Consider the following 22,659-nt stretch of genomic DNA (forward strand, 5'->3'; position numbering starts at 1 on the left):
GAGCTCTGGACTTGTTGAAAGCTGATGTGGACCAGTCCAGTCACCGAATGCCCCGTCTCTTCATCTGGGTCAGTGAATCAGATGCTGTGATGAATGCCCCATTGCCTGAATTCCCTTCCTGCCTTTCACCACCATTCCAGCCTTCTTGGGCGCTGACAACATCAGCTTATTTTCAGCAGGAAGTAGTTACAGAAGAGTGTGTTGCCCTTTGTCCCCCAACATGCTGGAATGTTAGATCAAAAGAAAACTCCTTGGCACAGGGGACAAAATCGATACCTATAGTGCCTACTGGCATGCCAGGGAAGGTACCTGTCAGAACCAAATAGACCCAGATCTACCAACAGGAAGATTCGTTAGCTGAATAGTTCTGCAGTATGATAGGACACTCAACCAGCTCTATGTAAAATAGAAGCTACTGTGTAGCTTTAAGAGAAAATATTTTTATATAAACCACTTAGGAATTGTTAGAGATATTCTGGTTATACTAAAAGAAATTATTGCAAAAAAAAAGGAGAACCTAAAATGAAGCAAATAACTACTTCCCATTCTCATTTCCAGGTTCCTTCTAGATAGTAACTTTGATGTCAGCCATCATAGGGCCTTTGTTCTTCTGCTTCTTCTAATTGCTGTTGGTTCTTGCATCACTGATACCTTGACTAAATGTGTCTGAGTCCATTAAGCTGCTAGTTATTAGATCCCAATATAAACAGAATCAAGGACTTGACTCAGGATACAACTCAAGGGAAGAATGTGAGAACCAAAGCTACATTTTAAGTTTTAATCACTATGCCTAAGAATCCATGAAACGGAAATGCCTCTGATATGCAAGCTTCTTGCCCAAGGACATATAGCTCCTGGAATGCTGGAGGCTGTTGTTTATGGAAGGTGACAGGGCACAAGCCTTTCACTCCCCTAAACAAGTTTGTTTGACCCATCCGCACCAGATGTTCTTGATTGAATGTGGGTGGGAAGTTCACAGGCAGGAAATATGTCAGGATGTATGCTTGGCCCTGATTGGATGTAGGCTGAAGGTATGTCTGGATGCATGCTTGGCCCTGATTGGATGTAGGCTGAAGGTATGTCTGGATATATGCTTGGCCCTGATTGAACCTGATGGGAAGTACTTAAGCCACTGCAAAACTTGACTGGGGGCCATCTTTCTGGGGAACCAGAGATGGATCTGGCCAGAGCCCAACCACCGGGCCAATATTTAATTAAAGTTTGCTTCAAATTTGACTTTAAACTGTGGTCTTATTCTTGACCAGTGGGATTAACAGGATATGGTCTGAGTGTGCTTCACACCTTCCCAGACTGAGTATACTGTGAGTGTGCTCCCCCCTCTCCCCCCTCGCCCAAAGGCTGGACATGATCTGAGTGTACTCCTCACAGCCCCCACCCCAGCTTCAGGAATTAAAATCTAACCCCCATTATGAAGATTAAGAAGGCACAACTCTTGTTTTAGAGGTGTGAAAGTAATTAGGGTTAAATAAGGCCATCAGACTGAAGCTCCCAACTGAATTTTGATGGGTTTTATAAAAAGAGGGACAGAGACCAGACAGACACCCACACTTCTTAATTCTTGCCATATGAACTGTGTGATGCTCTACCCACCTTAGGGTTCTTTCAATAACAAGATCACCAAATTCAGCACCTTGTCCTTGTTACCTATAAAACGGTGACTTAAAAAAAACAAAACATTCTTTTCTTTATGAGGCTAGCTTGCTTTGTGTGTTTCAATATAATAGTGAAATGCTGACAAACACACGCTCCCCACAAACACTATTACATGCAAAGATATTTTGACAGATCTTCTCCTGGTTTCAAAATACACTTATCTGCAAATTTAAAGGAATCCACTCAGTGTTTGTGCTGTTGGAGGTGGAGGTGGAGGTGGTGGTGATGATTATGGTGGTGATTGGTGGTGGTGGTGGTGGTGGTGGTGGTGGTGGTGATGGTGGTGGTGGTGTTGGTGGTAGCGAGCGGCAATGCTTTCAGAACAGGAAGAGCCTTGATCAACATAAGCACTTTTAATCACGGTCACAAATAACTCACCCCACCACACTTTGGTGATGGTGACAGGCCCAAGCATCTTTGCCGATGTGCAATAAACAAAGCAGCCACTACATGTAAGCATCTCTGTCCGGGGTCATCCTCACTACCAAAGAGCGCATGCTGGGGACATTCACCTAAAGCAAGATCAGCGCGGGTGACTGCCTAGGTCAGCACTATGGCTTGGTCAGCCTCTTCCCTGGGGCAGGGTGACAAGAGCACCCTAGGCCTCCTCTGTGTATCTCTTGCTGCTTAGATGTGTCTCCATTAAGGGTGCGTAGCCCTTGCGAAGCCTTCTGTATTGAAGGAAAGCCAGCAGCCCCAAGAGACCGACGAAAGCTCCCAGTGTTCCCGTGACCACTGAGAGGGTTGTGGTCCAAACTGGAGCTTTTTCCACTGAAACAAAAAGACAAGAAGATTTCTTCAATTACAGCTTCGTCAGCCAAACACTCCTAATGAAGGAAGGAATGTTTGCCTTTCACAAGAACATTGGTTTGCAAAGCAAAACTACCCTTGCTACAATTTATCTTCTCTTTTCTTGCTGCTTATCATATCCACAACACTTTCTCCAAGAAGCTGGAAATGTTATCGCATTATTGAAATAAGGCTTATTATATTTTGTAAATCTGTTCCAGTAAATGTTTGGATACAGAACAAAACCTCTAAGGAAATGAAGAACTGCTTTTGTGAGTTAGAAAGTCATTTGAAGACATAAGAGCTAAGATGGTCTTTGGGGAGCTGTTAAATGAACAAGCCTCAGCAGGAAATTCTCCTATTGTCTCTACCCTTGTGATGGATGACAAACACATGTAAGGGATCAGATGGGCTCTCCTGACAGGGACCCTCACGAGCAGGGGCAGAACTCTTTGCATCCACTTAAACAGTCGTGAATAAAATCTAAGCCTCTCCCGGGATAGATCTAATCTCCTCACCCGTCATGGCATTCCTCCACTTTCATTAACACATTTTCGAAACACACTTGCGGTTTTGTGCCATTTCTTTACAACTTATCAGCAGCTGTAGAAGCTCATCCCCTCCAGGCCTTCTTCTCTTCCCACGCCTGACCCTCCTGGGGAGGACAGATTACATTTCTCCTCCTTCTCCAGCCCCACCAAGGGCCATGGCCCTTCTTGACTGCATCCCTCCAAAAGGAATGCCATTGTCCTCTCCTGGTAGGACCCAGCAGGACTTATTGCTAGTTATGACTTCTTCTCCCTTTCACCATGTAATGTTTTTATGGATTATTCCGGAACGTCATGCTCTGTGTTTTGGTCTTCACCTTCCACCGTTTCTCCTAACTCTGTCCAGGTCCAGCTCTGTTTACTCACCCAATTCCACCTTCCTGTCCTTTTATAATTATCATTATTATTTGATAACCCAATGAATTCAATACCGGCTGCTCATACTCCCCGGCACAGAGTCATCTACTGGAGCATGCTGGGCCTATCAGTGTTCACACTCTTTTTTTTTCTCCATTTTTTATTTAAATTAGAAACAAGCTTGTTTGGTTTACATGTCAGTCCCAGGTCCCTCTCCCTCCCCTCCTCCCCTGCCTCACTCCCAACTAACACCCTACCTATCCCATCCCCTTTCTGTTCCTCAGGGAGGGTGAGGTCTTCCATGGGGGATCTTCAGAGTCTGTCATATCCTTTGGGAGAGGGCCTAGGCCCTCCCCCGTGTGTCTAGGATGAGGGAGTATCCCTCTATGTGGAATGGGCTCCCAAAGTCCATTCCTATAGTAGGGATAAATACTGATCCACTACCAGAGGCCCCATAGATTGCTGAGGCCTCCTCACTGACACCCACGTTCATGGGGTCTGGATCAGTCCCATGCTGGTTTCCCAGTTATCATTCTGGAGACCAAGATCACACTCTTAAAGAAAGCTGACTCCCCACCCTAGAAGCCATCAACTGTGAACAGTGTCTCAGTTGAGGGTGGGGGCTCATGAGGCTGCCTGCCTCAGTGGTAAACTGTAGACTGCCTTGATCTTGTGTGGGTGACTGTGTAAGAGCTGGTGATAGCTTCTTAAAGCAGGAAATTTGGCCTGTTTGGTGCATGCTTTTAATGCCAGCACTTGGGAGAGAGAGGCAGACAGATCTCTGTGAGTTTGAAGGCACCCTGATCTACAGAATACTTAGCAAATTCCAGGCCATCCAGGACCATATTGGGGGATCCCATCTCAAGAAACACCAAATCACAGATTTTTATTCTGCCATTTATTTAATGAGACACCAAAAATGACTGACTGCCTCTTACTGTCCAAACCCTTCTTACCTTTTAAAAACTATTTTTAAATTTGGTAGCACACATATTTTTTTGTAATTTAAGAAAAGCAGCACGAGAGAGAAAGATGCCATGTGACAGGGTTCAAGCAGAGGGGTTTCTCATTAGTGAAAGGGATCATAAAAAGGGGAAAGGGAAGGGAGGAGACCAGCCTCTGGAGACAGGAGCAGCAGGAAAGAGGAGAAAGGAAAGAGGGGGAGAGAGGGGAAATAGGGAGAGGGAGAAAGAGGGAGAGAGAGAAGGAAACAGACAGAGAGAGGGGAGAAAGACAGAGAGAGATGGGAGGTGGGCGGGGCCCTTTTAAAAGAGAACATAGTGATTACAAACAGGTGGTGTTCTTAGTGGCTTCGGCTGAGGGCGGATCCTGTCAGATCCCCAAGGACAGGCCAGTGCAGATGTCTGAATACTAACACTTAGAATATAGATTTTTATCATCATAGTTTTTTAATGTAATTTGGTGGTATTAAAGTGCCTTCACATTTGTATATGACTGTCATCACCATTGTCTATAAAACATTTCTTGTTTTATGAAACTGAGATGTTGTAATCAACATACGATGATTCTCATTCTTCTATAATACCTAATGACTCTGCCTAGGCCTTTGTCATATGGCAAGGTGTGGCAGGAAAATGACTTTCATTCCATTCTCTGAAGCTAAGATTATTTGAACCCATAAAAGAAGCAGACGGACGATAGGCACACTGACGAAGAAAAGGCGCCCAAATTCATGGACGCATAAGTGCGTGGGAGTCCACGAAGGGTAAAACTCTAAGACTCACTTGGTTGGAACTGAGGAGTGGTTGTAGGGAAAGACTAAGTGGTTTTTCAGGGGAAATTAATGGTTTTCTGGGGACACGCTCTCTGGCTGCTGAGTGTGCCATCAAACCTCCTCTGTTCTGTTGATGCTCTGGAGCACCAGGCTTTTAGGCAAATGGGGACTTGAGAGAAAGCCCCTTCCTGCGGCCTGGAAAGAAAGGGCAATGAAGACGCAGGGAGGTTGTGGAGGGTATCAGACGCATCTTGGTTCTCCTTTGGTTGAAAGCACGCAGCCTGCCCACACGCCACACACAGCCTGCCCACACGCCGCACGCAGCCTGCCCACACGCCGCACACTCTGGGATCATCTGAGTGAAACCACGGATTCCTCTTCCAGCCTTCAGGAGGCCACTGTGCCCCTCCCTGTCCATCCTTTTCCTTCCTCTGTCTAAGACACCTGCTCAGCTATTTGGCATCTACCAGTCCTCTCAAGTCAGGTTCACATCCTTCTCCACAAAGTCTTTCCCAGTCCCTCGATGCTCTCTACCTTTCATTAGAAGGGGATCAGAACACCTCTCCCCACAACACGCCTGTGGGTACAGGGTCATTTGGAGATGGAAGCATTTGACATTCAGCAGATCTAGAGCTCCCTTAGCTACTAATGGAAAAACTCACAAGAAACAAGAACTGCCAAAAAGCCCTCCAGGAGAAATTGTCAGCTATGAAATTGCACAAACTTACAAAAATAGACATAGCCCCCATTACTTCACCCAAGATTCCCTTCCCATAGTTCACCACTTGTCAGAGACCAAGAAGCACTTCTCTGTGCTCTTTGTCCTGTCATGCCTCCATGATTTCCCACTCTGGGGCTTAAAGTGGCACCTAAGCTCCCAGGCCATTGGCTTCTTTGAGTCCTCCCTTCTGTTCTAGAAAGATATCCTCCCAATGGATTTTCAATCCATTGAAATTAGTTTTCCAAATGGCCACAATTTCAAAGCAAGACTAAAAAAGTGTGACTGAAAACAAGCCTTACCTCCACTTAGCCCAGTGCCATCCTGGGTAGACCTGTCCCTACTGCATTGGAGAAGTCAAGGCTGATTGAAAATGTCTGGTGCATACAGAGGGTTACTATTTCAGCCAAGATACATGGAGGAAGGCCTAGGCCCTCCTCCAAATGATGTCACAGACTTTGATGATCCCCCGTGGAAGGCCTCGCTATCCTTGGGAGTGAGTGGGTGGTAGGTTGGGGGAGGTCCGTGGGGGGCACGGGAAGATAGGAGAGAGAGGGAACAGGGGGTTGATACGTAAAATAAGATTGTTTCTAAATTTTAAAAATGGGGGGAGAGAAAGAAAATGCCTGGTGAAGCTGTGAAGTAATTTCAATCAAATAAACAACAGTTGGCCTGCAAAGCCACGGTAGTGAGTCTTCATGGAGGCTTTGCACTAATAACAACAATCTTTTAAAATGCTGCGTTCTATTACTTTGCACAATGGCTGAGTTTTTGCTAATTTCTTGTCTTTGACTCTTGCAGCAAGCTCAAGCTTGTCTCAATAATCGCCACTCTGCCTGCAGATGAGCTCGCCAGTCCCTCCCTGCTCACAGGTGAGTGAAAGTCACTGACTTCATCAGTTACACATTTCATTGGCCATGGGGCAGTTTTATGGATCTGGTTAGTTCAGATAAAACTGTCAAATCAGGCAGAACGATAAGACAGTGTCTCTGTAGAATAAAGTCTCTTAACTATTACAGTTTTCCCAAATGATCTGCAGCTAGTCCCTTTCTGATGTTTAATTGGTAGCTTGATGACTTACCTTGTTAAATCCAAGATATTCTCGAAAATAGCCAATAAACTTAACTCAGCCTGAATGCTTCAATTAACAGTCTCGTTTGACATTAAAAAGAAAGAGAGAGAAAAAAAGCTCCCTTAGAAGTTGAGTGAGTCACCCAGTTAGAAGCTGTATTCCTTACCTGGCAGATCAATGGCATAATCGTAGCCAAGTTGGTCTGCGGTTAAGAAAAGTTCCTCATTAGTCACTGGTGGGAAGAAGGGAACCATGTTATACATCCGATTGTGACCAATGGGTGCCAGCTCCTGAGGCCAGGCATCTGTGGGAGGGTTGTTTCTTTTCAGCCACTCGTCAAAGATGGCATCTGTGAAGGAGTGGAGGACCTGCAAGACAGTGGAACACGGCGTTGATCAGCTCACCCAACCCAAGCCTTCCTGACAATGGAGTGTAGTTCTTCACACAGGATTGTCTGTGCCCAACCTAGCCCTGATGACATGCACTGGAAACGCACTCAGTTTTCAGATGAGCCTTGCAACGGCATGTGGACACATCTCCTCAAAGGAGGTTGTAAACCCTTTGACCAGGAGAACACTTGAAAGCTCACCTTGCCCATTTCACACTGGTTTGGAAACATCTGAGCTCTTCAGCATGTTGCGCTAACTATTGCTTTCAGGAGAAAGGCAGATATGATAAATACCGACTTTACTCAGTCTTCAGATGTTTTAGTTCAGCAGAAGAGAAGAGGTAGCACTTACCATTATTGTAAAATAAATGAGCAATAAAAAAGGAAATAAAAACTTTGCAAGTGGATTTTCAGATATTGCTCAACCTTCACCTACTCGTTTTACAAACCTTTCCCTTGAATTCTTAGCATTGCATAGCAATAAAAAGTCTAAAAATGCCTGAATACACAGAATGCTCTTTTTATTTTCTCAAAGAAGCTGTAAAATCCTTTTCAAACACTGCAATCGTTATATATCTCAAAACATCACCAGTGCAATCCCCATATGCACAGCCCTGATTTTTTAACAGGGTGTAAAACCAAGAGTTCAGTTGATTTTTTAACAGGGTGTAAAAGCAAGAGTTCAGCTGAGACTTCACATCTGGCAGCGAGACTTCCTCTTCGGTTCCTGGGCTGCAAGTTCAGAGTAAGATCAAGGATAGCGCCTGCTCTTGCCCCTATGTCCTACAGATGGTCAACTCAGGGCCACCATACACAAGCTCCACCTCTGTGAAGAGGAGAGGAAGTTGGGAAGAAGCCCAACTCTGTCACACAGAGACACCACACAGAGAAGCCAAAGGGAACAAAGGCTAGCCAGACTATAGCTGCTCCAGTATCTGCCGCCCCAATACATTGAGATCCTGACACACACTGGCTTAGTAAAGCCATTCCAGAGTCTATCAAAACTCATAAGAAACCATGAGAAATTAAACAATCATGGAAGCTTCGAGCCTAAGTGCTGGGTCACCTCTAACTCCACAGGAGATAGCCAGATGAAGGGGAAAGGTCTACACAGCCTGGGACAGACTTACACTCACTCCAACATGCAGAGAGAAAGCTGTTTTCTGAACTGTAATGTTGGTGCTGATGGGGAGGGGTCAAAAAGGTTTAAGACGAGGAGGACATGGCTCATAAATGGTGACCATGGAAAGAAAGCACTGAAAATATCACAGTGGACACCAGTGGGACACCCCCCACCACCACCACACATGCCAGTGGGGAGATGGAGGTAACCACACAGAAACTCTAATAGCTCCTGTTGTGTGGGAAATGCTAATAAATGGTGACTGTCACATCAGCTGTAGTGTCAGTATTGCTGCTAGTTTCTTGAAACAATGACTTACGGAAGAAGAATGAAGGAATTCATATCTTATGAGTATATGCAGGCTACTATTCTTCTGGCATCATAACTTTGTATATCTAGTTAATAAAAAGAAGCATTTGAGAAGTCCTATGGTGCATAATTAGCACTTAACAAATATACTAATTAACATTGTTAGTGCTTGTTCTATGCCAAACACTGCCCTAAGAACTTTACATATAATAACATATTGAACCCTCAAAACAGCCTGATTTAATGGATGTTATTTTCATTAGATGCTCAGGCTACTGTAAGGAAGGATCACAGCCTGGGTGCCTCAAACACTACAAACTCCCAGTTCTAGAAGACAGAGCTCCAAAATAAGACATTAGTAGAATTGGTTTCCTCCAGTGATCTGTGTCACTACTTGGTTGTGAGTCTCTGCCTTCATCTCCACATAATGTGTACTGGTTATATCCAGGCTCCTTCTGTTTGTATAGACATCAGTTACCACTGTTTGAATGTCCCTCTGAAATTCTGTTGCCACTGAAGGGAAATAGTCATGAGGACTCTGACCACATAGATGGGTTAACACTGTGATTGTGAGGTGGTTACCATGGGAACCACTTCACATAGATGGGTTAACACTGTGATTGTGGGGGTGGTTACCATGGGAACCACTTCACATAGATGGGTTAACACTGTGATTGTGGGGGTGGTTACCATGGGAACCACTTCACATAGATGGGTTAACACTGTGATTGTGGGGGTGGTTACCATGGGAACCACTTCACATAGATGGGTTAACACTGTGATTGTGGGGGTGGTCACCATGGGAACCACTTCACATAGATGGGTTAACACTGTGATTGTGGGGGTGGTCACCATGGGAAGCATTTCACATAGATGGGTTAACACTGTGATTGTGGGGTGGTTACCATGGGAGCCATTTCCTCATAAAGAGAAGGATTTCTGCCTATTGTCCATCTGTTCTCTGAAGCATACTCACGTACTCCCTTTCAGCCACAGATACCATGCTGCAATACAGCACAGAGGCCCATGCCAGGTGCCTGTCCATGCTCTTGGACTTTCTAGCCTTCAGAACCATAAAAAATTATTGTTTACAAGCCATGCAGACTGTGGAATTCTGCTCCATCAGCGGGAAGTAGACTAAGGCACCTGGCATGTTTGGATTCGGGACCTGCAGTCCTCTAATATGACCTTATCTGAGCTAATTACATCTAAACAAAGTCATTTACTGAGTGGCTAGGGATCAGGATTTCAGGATTTCAGTGAGGAGGGGGCACAATCTAACCAGAATATAAGGGCTGGTCCAAAAGCACACAGATAGAATATGAGGGGGTAAGAGTTTGGACCCAGGAAGCCCAACTCTAAAGCCAGAGTTCGTTTTATAATAAAACATTTCTTTTATTTCACATTCAATGTATGCATCTGTACCTGAGGGCCAGAGGTATGAGCATGTGTGCTAGGGAGCCTGCAGAGACACGAGATCCACAGGAGCGGAAGCTACAAGGCAACCGTGGACCACTGACATGGGTGTTAAGTTAGGTCTTCCAAGAGAGAGTACATCTCTACATCCCATCCTCATACCTTTAAAGATAAAGCCAGAGTTCTTAAGCCACATGTTTGTTTTTACATACAATAAACTACACTGTTTCAACCACTAATCTAACTCTCAGGACCTACCACAGTAAGAAATTAGTTTTAAGGTACATTCTCCAGTTTGACAAGGAGGAGGAAGTATAGAATTTGACTTAGGAGTTCCTAAGCCAATTATGAACTTTGATGACCTCTGAGTCCAACTCAGAGAAAACACTGTGATTAGGAAAAAAACAAGAGACTCTGGAGACACAAGGAAGATGCAGTTTCTAGGCTGCAAGAGGCTAGGAACTTGTAGAAATATGGCAGAATCCTCCCAATGCAAAGCATATAATTAAAAAAGCAGACAAAACTCCAAAGCAATTTATAATCGGCAGAGATAAAAGAAAGGAGGAAAATAATGAAAGACAATAGGTCTCATAAGGGCCATAAAACACACAATAAATGCTCTAGTGCAAACTACATACAGACTGCCCAATTTACAGAGTGCAATAAAAGAGAGGGAAGGGTGTGCTCTGAAAAGATGCAACGGATGTCATAAATACACTGCGAGTAATAACTTATCCAAGGCTGCCACGAGACGCAGTGCAGCTCATACAACCAGGGTTTTTGCTGAAGCTGTGGGCATTAGTTCCTCAGCAGGAAACCTTGTGCTGTTCTCGAAACATTAATTGTATCTTTGTTAGACACAAGTTCAAAATTAACTTGGGTATTATTGCTGAAATAGCCAAATGTTATTTCAGGGTCAGATGTGAGGGGCAAAAGTCAAGTAAATGTACATTATTATGGACCTTTATCCACTACCTAGGGACATAACTGTATTTTGGTATTAAAAATTTAGCATTTTAGAAATAATGTGGCAAAATTTTGCACAGCTTTATTCTGCTTTGTTCAAGCAAAATAAGGATAGGTACAAGAAGCGGGGAGCCTACGTCTCATCTCAGAAGCACTGTTGGAGAAAATGTGAGCACATGGCTGAAAAACTTGTCAATGCAACCCTTGCAGGAGAAAGCAATCAATCAACACACATTCTCCTCACTGGCAAGAAAATACCATACAAGGATGCATATAAGGATAAGGCTACCAAAGGGCTTGAGCTCAGATGGCTATAAATTCAGATTCTTGCTGTAGTAGAGAAATGAGAAGACTTTCTGCACCCGGGGAAAAGAAGCTGTGAACAGCTGAGCCCAGCTGCAAAAGGATGCATACTTTATCAAAGACCAACAGCACTTCAGCTTTGCTGACTCCCCGGAAGACATCCTTTGTAAGAGAGGCTCTCATGATGGAAACATATTACTGTTACAGGGTCTGGACTCTCAACTCAGAGGTGAGTTGAGATTGAGTGTTGAAAGTCACAAGGCAAACATTCCACAAGGGTTGATGGGCATGAGGGCATGCAGGTTCTGTGCCCTAATTAATGCTTAAAGTGAAAGACATAAATAAATAAAAAGTTGAGCCAACCCGACTCAGTGAAGGAATTCCTAAGGGCACTGCCTTTTCAAACCTATTGAGGTGAGGTGTGGTGGCATGTGCCTTTAGTCCCTGCCCCAGGGAGGCAGAGGCAGGTGGATCTCTGTGAGTTCTGGGCCAGCCTGGTCTCCAGGGTGAGTTCCAGGCCAGTCAGTACTACATGACATAGTAAGACTGTGTCTCAAAAACAAAACCCATATTTAATCAAACTTGTTATTTCGTGGTGGTTTTTTATTCTTGACTTGTTCTCTCAAGGATTTGAAGCAATATGTAATAAGGATGCCGTTTTCCCTAAATAAGCAATATAGAATATGCATGAAATGGTTATCGAGCACCAAGGCTGTGCCCATGTGGCTGAGCTGTGCCACAGGAAACACATTCTAGTGGGGATTAGAAACAGCTTTGTGCAGACTGAATGCATGCGCCCCTCCCTAGTTCATGGACTGGATCCGTGACTGGCGGTGGTGGTGGGAAGCTGTATGTCTTTGTAAAATGGCAGGCCATAAGGGTGGATGACTTATGAATAGGATTGGTTTCTTCATAAAGGAGCCCCCAGGGAACACTTCCCACTTTCATCCATGTGAAGACACAACAATGACAACAGGCAGCCTTCTATGAGCCACGAAGCAGGCCCTCACCACACTCTGATGCTTTGACCTTGAACTTCCTAGCTTCCAGAGCTATGAGAACCCATGTTGATTGGTTGAGCCTGGTCTCTGGTATTTTTGTTACAGCATCCTAAACGGACTAATGAACAGCTGTAGTAAAAAGGACACTAGAGCATTAAAAACAGGCAAGATGGCTCCGTCGGTGAGTTCAAACCCTGTGACACACACAGGAAGGAGAGATCTGACTCCCGCAAGTTGTCATCTGACTGTCATTCACTACAGAATGCGTGCTTGTGGACACACAAAATAGATAAATAAATGCCAAGGCAGACAGTGACTGAGGAAGACATCCACTGTCAACCTGTGGGCCTCCACATTCGTGAACACATACACACACACACACACACACACACACACACAGAGAGAGAGAGAGAGAGAGAGACAGAGAGAGACACAGAGAGACACAGAGAGAGAGACAGAGAGAGAGAGACAGAGAGAGAGAGAGGACAGAGACAGAGAGACTTTGTCGTTTTGAAGAAGTTCTCCTGCTTAAATGTGAATAGTGATGAGAGATGGTGCCGTGGTTAAGAGCTCTTACAGAAGACCTTGGTTCGCTACCCAGCATCCACATAGCAGCCCATGAGTGCCTGTAACTCCAGACGCATGAACTCTGACACCATCTCTTGACCTCCAAGAACAACAAGCATGCACATAGTGCACAGACATACATGCAAGTACTCACACGTATACATAAAAAGTAAGAGAAAGAAATCATCATTAAATTGAATGGACATAATAGATATAGATAGATAGATAGATAGATAGATAGATAGATAGATAGATAGATAGATAGATGATAGATAGACAAATGATAGATAGGTGGATGATAGATAGATGATAGATAGATAGATAGATAGATAGATAGATAGATAGATAGATAGATAGATAGATAGATGATAGCTAGATGATAGCTAGATGGATGATAGAATCTGCATACAAGGTAAGATAGCACTGTGTAAAGGACACTATAACTCTGGAAATTCAGTTGTTAATTCCTTGAGGGGGAAAATGCTTATAATTTTTGAAAATTTTGAGCAAACACATAGGTTAGGTGCAACTGGGTTCTGCTGTTAATGTATCAACTTTCAAAGCAGTGGTCATTTCAGCTTGCATCTAAGTAAAGGCTGAAGAGAGAGAACTATGGTGGTGTTAGGATGGAGTCTGCCCAGAGCTGCCCCCCGGTCATTTTTTGTTGCAGAATCATCATTTTTTTGTTGCAGTTCCCTAGGAGATGGGAACTGAAGTTGATGTTAGACCATCCCAGATTTTCACATAAATTATGGTTTTCCACTAGAGTCATGGTTTATCTGATCAATAAGGAAGTGCATTTAATTCAGTTCTTGGTACTGACTTAGTTCTCAACAGTATGTGTTTGTACTTATAAAACCTAGTGTTGAGGGCTGGAGGGATGGCTCAGCGGTTAAGAGCACTGGCTGCTCTTCCAAAGGATGCAGGTTCAATTCCCAGCACCCACATGGCAGTTCACAACTGTCTGTAGCTCCAGTTCAGGGGATCTGACACCTTCATACAAATATATATACACTAAAGTTAAATAAAGTATCTTTAAATAAAACAATTTAAAAAAAAAAAGCTAGTGTTGAAAGGCATTCAGCATCTGCTAAAGTAACACCCCCAGATTGAACCCATAGAGACCTTTGCCAGTCCTGGTCAGCCATCCTCCCTGGTAATTCAGCTCTTCTAGAACTTACTCAGACATAATGCTACTTAAGAAGCAGTGACTGAATGTCTGTTACATGAAAGCTGCATATTAAATAAGTCTTCACCACATTTATGAAACAAAAATACAGTAAAACCAATGGCCCCATCTTTTCAAAAGCCATGAAAAATCATTCAAACATGCCCTTCACCAATTAGCATTCACTCTGCTTAGCATGACCTAACAACGCTAAATTAGCTCAGCTATAATGAAGGCAATTGTGATGGAATCAAGTTAAGAATCGTCTCAACTGACAAAGGCAAAATTGTTGGAAGACTACCAGAGGAGATCTGCGGGTGGGAAACTCTGCTCAGGCACTTTCTAGTTGGTGGTCGCACTCTGCAGCTTCTCTGAATCCTGTGTTCTCCACATTGCAAACAAGGAGCATGATTTAGCACAGAGAACCTTGTGAAGTTAAAATTACTACGTTTGTATCCACGCCTCTAGAATGGGAGCCATCACTAAACAAATGCTTAATAATGAAACAGCTTCTTAACAGAAAATAAAAGGGGAAATAAAGGTTTGGAGGGCTGAGCCCAGGACCCCAAACCAGGTAGTTATGAACTCTACCAACCTATACCTACCCTAAAAAAAGTCACTGAGCACATAAGAGGCAGGCTAGATGTGGTGTCAGTGACCACACAAGATTTTCATAAACTAAAAATAAATAAAATGAAAATTGTATAACTGTGTGAACATGTTGTTAGCATTCCCATGAAAAACATCAACACAAAGAATGTTGCAATTTGTTAGTTACATAGAGAACAAATCACTCTCACTAATTCTGATTCTATGGGATATTTGGGGTTTAAAAATACACAGACGTCATGATGAAATGGGCATACAGATCATATAAAAGCAAATGTAAACAAGATTTTTAAATGCATAGAGAAGATGCTGAGTTTCACTTATAGGAGAAATTAAAATTAAAACTTCTACACCTACCAAATTAGCAAAGAAGAAAAGGAAAGACAGCAAAGGGACAAATAACATGACAAACGGAGAGACCAGTGGTGAGGGTGGCTCAGCCTCATAGGAGTTAGGGGAGACCTGCCTTCAGGGGGCAACTTGGGATTTTTATCAAATGTCAAATGCTTTACCTACCCTTCAGCTGAAGGATTCTATCCTGTCTGTTCACTGTACCCGTTCTATGTTATTTATCCTAATATTATTTGTAAAGCAAAAGATTAGAAACTATTAAATACCTGCTGTGACTTCAATGTGCTTTGTCCCCTTCAAAATTCATGTTGACTTTGAATTTCCAATACAAAGGCATAAGGAGGTAGTGAGAACTTTAAGTGAATAAGTTGTGAGGGGCATGCCTCCTGAGTGGCTGACACTCTCCTCCTGGTAGTCAGTGAGGGACCAGAGTCTGGCTGCCCAAGTAAGCAGCTGTTGAAGGAGGCTTCCTCAGCTCTTGGCTCCTCTCTTGAAGAACGCTTTTGTGCTCACTGTCTTTGCCAGGAGTTGACTCTACACGAGACCCTCAAGTCTAGGAGATATCTGCACCACATTCTCAGACCTCTAGAACATGAGCTAAATAAATCTGCCTTGTTTAACTGACCCAGTCTCAGGCTTTATGTCATTGCCACATACAGTGGAGCAAAGCAGTGTCCATTCCGGGAGACTGGTTAAAGTCTGATGATAAATCTAGGATGCAGATCTCCAACCAGGGAGAATAAAGAGAAAAGAGAACACCCTTTCTGAAAGGGTGGGTTCTGCCATGGAATGGAATGAAAAGGGAAGAGAAGAGGAGGGAGAGGGAAAAGAGGAAAAGGTCTTTATATTTCCATTGTGTTTATAAAATACATCTGGGGGAAATGTTAACAAGTGGCTGAAAGACAGCAATGATACTGAGGATTCGTTTTAGACATTTTTACATTGTGAACCTCTTATGTGCATTATTTATTTTAAGATTCAAGTTTTTAGGGAGAGTTGGAGATATAGTCCAGTGGCCAAGCATCTGATTAGCATGCATGAAGCCATGGCTTAAATCCCCAGCACCAAATGAAATTGAAAAGTTAAGAAACTATGTAACAACTTTATAATTAAGTGAACTAAGTAGAAATATATTATGTCATTTATAAATTATATTTAGTACCATATATATCTTGAAGCATGAAAGAAAGAGAGAAAGGAAGGAAGGAAGGAAGGAAGGAAGGAAGGAAGGAAGGAAGGAAGGAAGGGAGGGAGGGAGGGAGGGAGGAAGGGAGAGAGGGAGGGAGAGAGAGAGAGAGAGAGAGAGAGAGAGACAGAGAGACAGAGACAGAGACAGAGACAGAGAGAGAGAGAAAGAGAAAGAGAGAGAGAGAGAATTGCCAGGCAAGCATGAGTAGCTGAGTTCAAATCCTCAGAGCCCACATAAAAAGCCAGGAGCTGTTGAGTGCACACCTATAATTCCAATATCAGGAATTTGGAAGCAGAAGCATTCCCGGGTGCCCTGTCCAGCTCGTTTAACTGAATCCATGAGCTCCAGATTTGGTGTGAGACCTTGTCTTAGAAAATAAGTGAAGAGTAGTTGAGATGGTTTCTATTACTCTCTGGCCTACATATGCACACATATGCATGCACCCGCCGGCTCATGCACACTATCTAACTACCCTAGTTAGGTTTCTATTACTGCAATCACGACTACGACCAAACCACCTTAGGGGGAAATGGCTTATTTCACCTTATGGTTGTGGCACGTTATGAAAGAAGTCAAGAACTCAAGGCAAGAATTAAATCAGAGACACGGAGAAGTGCTGCTTGCTAGCTTGCTTCTCTTGAAGTTTGTCTTCCTATACACCCTAGGACTACCTGCCTGAGGGTAGCCCCAGCTATAATGAGCTGAGCCCTCCTACATCAATCACCAATAAAGAAAATATCCATGGGTCTATCTGATCAAGGCATTTTTTCCAGTTGAGATCCCTTCCTCTCAGATGACTGTACCTTATGTCAAATGACAAAAACTAGATCAGAGAGGGCAGGTGATGGTAGCAAGAATGGCTTGGAGAATTATAGTAACATTTGGTGGAAAACAAACACATGAACTGTTACTACCTACTCAGTTCATGAACTTCCCAGCCAACTCACAGAACAGAACTCATCACATGTACCTTGTGTAAGGATAACTCTGAAGCCTCAAAGAGATGTCACCTCTTTACAGCTAGAGTATTTCTACCAAGAAGATGAGGGTAGGAGTGCTGGTGAGGCTGGAGAATGATGAACACTTACACACTTTGGTGTAAAATTAGTAAAACAGCAAAGAAGGGCCTCGAACGTGAGAAAGAGACCTTCTCTGTACTCCAAACTCCACCACAGGGTTTATATCTAAAGGAAGCCGTTTCTCACCATGCTATTCACAGTAGCCAAGATGAGGAATGAACCCATGAATATCAGGACTTGACCTTAAAAGGTGGTTCAAGGTCTAGGAGCATAGCCCAGTTGGGAGGGCCCATGCTTGCATGTAAACCTGGATTCCACCCCCAAAACCACATAAACTGTGTCTTGAAACGTAGCATCAAATTAGACTTTAAAAGTGGTATATAAATTCAGTGGAAGACTGTTCCGTTACTTGCCTTTTAACATGGGGTCTCATGTAGGCCAGGTTAGCTCTAAAATGAGCCAATGTGTAGCCAGTGACGGCCTAGAATTCCTGATCCTCCTGCCTCTGCCTCCTGAGTTTTGAGTTACAGGCGTGTAGCTTCTGCTCAATTCTGGAGTGTGATTGTGGTCTTTTGTGACAACATAGGTTCTCAGGAACACATGACATGAGGTAGCATAAGCTAGGCACAGAGACACTTCTCTAACACCTATGTTCGAGTCCCACACAGCCAATGAAGACCTGCCTGACATCAATCTCTGGATGTGATGTAAAGAAAACGAACCACACCTCCTTGGCTACTCCAGATCCAACTTGCTCTGTTTCAACTGACACTCCAGCCAGAGCTTCAGGTACTGATTTCAATCAACACAAGAACTTCAATCAAGTTGAGGGCTTCAACCTAGACCTTCAATCAAGCAAATCCCATCTAGCATGGACTGGATACAATCCATTAGAGACTTTCACTATACTAACATTTTCTTCCTACAGGACCCCATGAGGCTATCGCCATCCCATTTCAGGAGTAAGTAACTTGGAGGATGCTACGCCCCCTTCCCCCCATTGTTGTCACTAAGGATAATGTATATACCTAGTTATAGATAGTTTCCTAGAGTTTAGGGTTGGAATTGGAAGGAAGTTTTCAGGCTTGGACACCTCTTTCAGATGACTTTAGGGTTTAGTTAAAATAGACATAGTTAGGATGTAACATAGCAAATTATTTATCTTCTTGTATTTCACCCTTATGATTATTAATTATTGTAGGGGATAATGAATATTGGCAAATAGCTCTTACTGACTTTTTGGGAACAATTAGCAACAATTACCCCAAAACTGACAGAATTAAATTTATAAAAAAGACAGTCTGGATTCTTCCATGTATTGTAAGACAAACTCCCATTTCTGGAGTTCTTACCTTCTACACTGATGCCAACAAATCAGGTAAGGCAGGTTATAAAGCAGGTGAAGTAAGTATAGTAGTTCAAAGTCCATACACATCTGTACAGAAGGCAGAATTATATGCAATTCTCATGGTACTTATGGATTTTACAGAACCTCTTAATATAGTTACTGATTCCCAATATGCAGAGAGAGTCGTGTTACACATTGAGACTGCAGAATTTGTTCCTGATAATACAGAATTAACTTCTCTGTTTTTACAATTACAGGAAATTATCAGAAACAGAAGTAATCCCATATATATTACACATATCAGATCCCATACGGGTCTGCCAGGCCCACTAGCACAAGGCAATGATGAGATTGATCATTTATTAATTGTAACTGTGCTAGAAGCCTCAGAATTTCATAAGAAACATCATGTAAATAGCAAAGGTTTGAAGAAGGACTTCTCCATCACTTGGCAACAAGTCAAGGAGATAGTGAAAAACTGTCCTACTTGTTCCTTTTATAATCAAACTCCATTGCCAGCAGGTTGTAATCCTAAGGGCATTCGGAGAAATGAGGTTTGGCAGATGGATGTCTTTCACTTTGCAGAGTTTGGAAATTTGAAATATGTGCATCATACTATAGACACATTCTCAGGGTTCCAATGGGCTACTGCTCTTAACTCTGAAAAAGCTGATTCTGTTATTACACACCTGCTAGAGGTGATGGCAGTTATGGGTATACCTGCACAAATAAAAACTGGCAATGCTCCAGCATATGTCTCCACAAAATTGTAACAATTTTTTAAATATTATAACATAAAGCATGTTACCGGTATACCACACAATCCTACAGGACAAGCAGTGGTTGAGAGACCTAATAGAACACTTAAGGAGATGCTTAACAAACAAGCTTGGAAGACTAAACCCCTCAAACATAGGTTGCATAATGCTTTATTAACACTAAACTTTCTTAATGCCAATGAGAAAGGACAAACAGCTACAGAAAGACACTGGACTACGGAGAAAACTGCTGAACTGAATCTGCCGGTATACTTCAAAGATGTACTAACCTCTGTATGGAAACCAGGACATGTGTTACGTTGGGGTAGGGGTTTTGCATTGGTTTCTACAGGAGAAGAAAAACTTTGGATACCATCAAAGTTGATCAAGATTTGAGTGGAAAAGGAAAAACCTCTCGACGATGACAAATGACAGGTATTCTACTAAGGTATATCTATATCTCATAAACTAAATAGAAACTTCCCAAAGGAAAGGGAAGTGTTTTGCTTTTATCTTCACAGGAAAACTCCTCTCCAGAAGGCAAAGGACACTGCATGGGTAGATGCTTAAGAAGAAAAGGTAGCTATAACCATCAAACAAAAGGAACATGCCATACGGTAAACTTTACAGCTGTCTCTCAGAGAACTCTATTTCTCTTCATTTCCTAGTCCCTATTCAATTAAACCAATGCTGGATTTAGAGGTGGATTTGGCTTTCCTCCTCTAAAATCCAAGCACGTTATTTAACTAAACTTTAGTGTTTCTGTGTTGTATCAAGAAGCCAATTGATGTAATACAGAATAAAAGAAGAATTTGGGGACTGTCTTTGCATTTTCTTGGATCTTTCTCTCAAGGTGTACACCCTCTCATAATTGTTATGTTCTCATGGTTGCATTCCCCAGCATGTGTACATACACAAGCAAACATTTCTCTGCTAACTGTTTATGTTTGAGTCCCACACAGCCAATGAAGACGTGCCTGACAGCAATCCCTGGACACCCTGGAAAGAAAATGGGCCACACCTCCTCAGCTGCACTGGATCCAACTTGCTCCATTTCAATGGACACTCCGGCCAGAGGTTCCGGTACTGACTTCAATCAAGTTGAGGATTTCAAGCGAGATCTTCAATCAAGTGAATCCCATCTAACATGGACTGGATACAATCCATTCAAGACTTTCACTATACTAACATTTTCTTCCTACAGGACCCCACATGACTATCATTGTCCCATTTCAGCAGGAAGTAACTTGGAGGATGCTATGCCCCCTTTCCCCATTGTTGTCACTTAGGATAGTGTATATACCTAGTTAGGGATAGCTTCCTATTGTTTATGGTTGGGATTGGAAGGAGGTGTTCAGGCTTGGACACCTCTTTCAGATGACTTTAGGGTTTAGTTAAAATAGATAGTTAGGATGTGACATAAGCAGATTGTTGTATCTTCTTATATTTCATCTTTATGATTGTTAATTTTGGATAGTTTACACTGTTAAGTTTTAATCCTCTTTTAGACTAAAAGGGGAATTGTAGGGGAAGCTGTAGCCACGCCTACTTAGCGGCTGGCTACAGGTGTGCCTGACCAGGCTTGCAAGGGCGTGGTCAGGGTGATGTAGAGTGACTGCGTTTTCTCTTTCGGTTTCACTTTTGTACTTGCGGTACAGACCTCTACCATGCCAGCTGGCTAGGTTGCTCTGTAAGTAAGGCTTTTCCCTATTAAATACCCTTATATTTCTACCTGACTCCATATTGGTAATTTCCCACTATAAATTATGGATATTTTTCACTGTTAAGTTTTAATACTCTTTAGCCCAAAAGGGGAATTGTAGGGGACACTGTAACCACACCTGCTCTGAGTGAGAGGCACACACATGGGAGCCCCTTCTTGCTTTTCACCTTTGGCTTGCTCTGCTTACTCCGTTCCATGCCAGCTGGCTAGGTTGCTCTGTAAGTAAGGCATCTCCCGAATAAATACCCTACTATCTTTACCTGACTCTGTGTTGGTAATTCACCCAGTAGGGTACCATATTCAACAGTCTGCCCATCACCTGCAGCTGCTTTCATGCTTCGGTGAAAGCACTGATGACACAGCTTTGCCATTGCTGAGCAAGCACTAGAACCCCGGTTCAGTTCCCAGTACCAATTACAAATAAATAAATAAATAAATAAATAAATCCTAGAGAGGGAGGCAGGAATGGAGACAGAGCAATAGAGGGGGTGGAGAGGAGAGAAAAGCAAGTTGAGGAACTGAGTAACTGAAACAGTCTGTCAGTCACAGAGACCCCAGAATTTTGCCATCTGGCCATTTACAGAGAAATGTGGCTGTGTCTGTAGGCTTTAATGAGGTTCATGGGCTTCCTCACAGAGACAGGAGCTCTACAGAAAACTGATTTACTAGCATTTCCTATTATTTCCTTTAGGAGAAGAGGAAGGTCTGTGACTTCATCCTCAATCCATTAGAGAACCACATGGTTCTACTGAAAATAATTGAAATATTGACAAAAGAAGTTGTAACATTTTCCTTACAACTTGGGATCCTGTGTTCAAATTTATAGTAGAAGCAGCACACTTTAAGAAAACCTTTTTTTTTTTTTTAACCAACTAAGAACCTAAGCAGTGGTGGAAAGGCTGCCTTTGATGTCCTTCCCCTATAATGAGATTGATGACTACCTTGGTTGCTATTCCTAGAGCCTTCATCCAGTAGCTGATCGAAGCAGAAACAGGTACCCACAGCTAAACACTGAGCGGTACTCCTGGAATCCAATTGTAGAGATGGAGGAGGATGATCAAAGGAGCCAAGATGGAACTGGAGAAACCCACAGAAACAGTTGACCTGACCTAGTGAGAGCATGGGGACCCCTTGTCATAAAGCTGGGGAAACAGCATTGGACCAAACCAAGCCCTCTGAATGTGTGTGCCAGCTAGGAGGCCTTGCCAAGCTATAGGACCTCTAACACTGGAGCCAGTGTTTATCCCTGGAGCCAGTGTTTATCCCTAGAGCACAAATGGACTTTGGGAGCCCGTTTCCTATGGAGGGACAGACACTATTGCAGCCCAGATACATGAAAGAGAATGTGACAGACTTTGATGATCCCCTGTGGAAGGCTATCCTTGGGGAGTGGTTGGGGGGGTGGATTAGGGGAGTCAGTAGGAGTCATAGGAGGGAGAGCGAACTGGAATTGATATGTAAAATAAGATTATTTCTAAAATAAAAAAAAAAGACAAAAAAGAGAAAACCTTTCTTAGAGACATATAGT

At 43.1% G+C, this 22,659-nt stretch overlaps 1 protein-coding gene across 2 annotated transcripts in view; it reads right to left on the reverse strand.

The window, feature by feature from the left end:
* Positions 1 to 2,272: 2,272 nt before the first annotated feature.
* The window catches only part of Dct (dopachrome tautomerase), a 41,166-nt gene continuing 20,779 nt past the window's right edge, over positions 2,273 to 22,659 (reverse strand). Inside the window, exons 7-8 of one of the 2 annotated variants that reach the window (XM_035452104.1) lie at positions 7,062 to 7,261; positions 2,273 to 2,453 (exon numbers count right to left, since the gene is read on the reverse strand). In XM_035452104.1, the coding sequence (XP_035307995.1) occupies positions 2,273 to 2,453; positions 7,062 to 7,261 (381 nt within the window). Of the gene's footprint in view, positions 2,454 to 7,059; positions 7,262 to 22,659 lie in introns of both variants that reach the window. The other variant, XM_027393948.2, reaches the window with a different exon arrangement.

The sequence above is a fragment of the Cricetulus griseus genome (assembly GCF_003668045.3).
Source record: "Cricetulus griseus strain 17A/GY chromosome 1 unlocalized genomic scaffold, alternate assembly CriGri-PICRH-1.0 chr1_1, whole genome shotgun sequence".
Classification (NCBI taxonomy): Eukaryota; Metazoa; Chordata; class Mammalia; order Rodentia; family Cricetidae; genus Cricetulus; species Cricetulus griseus.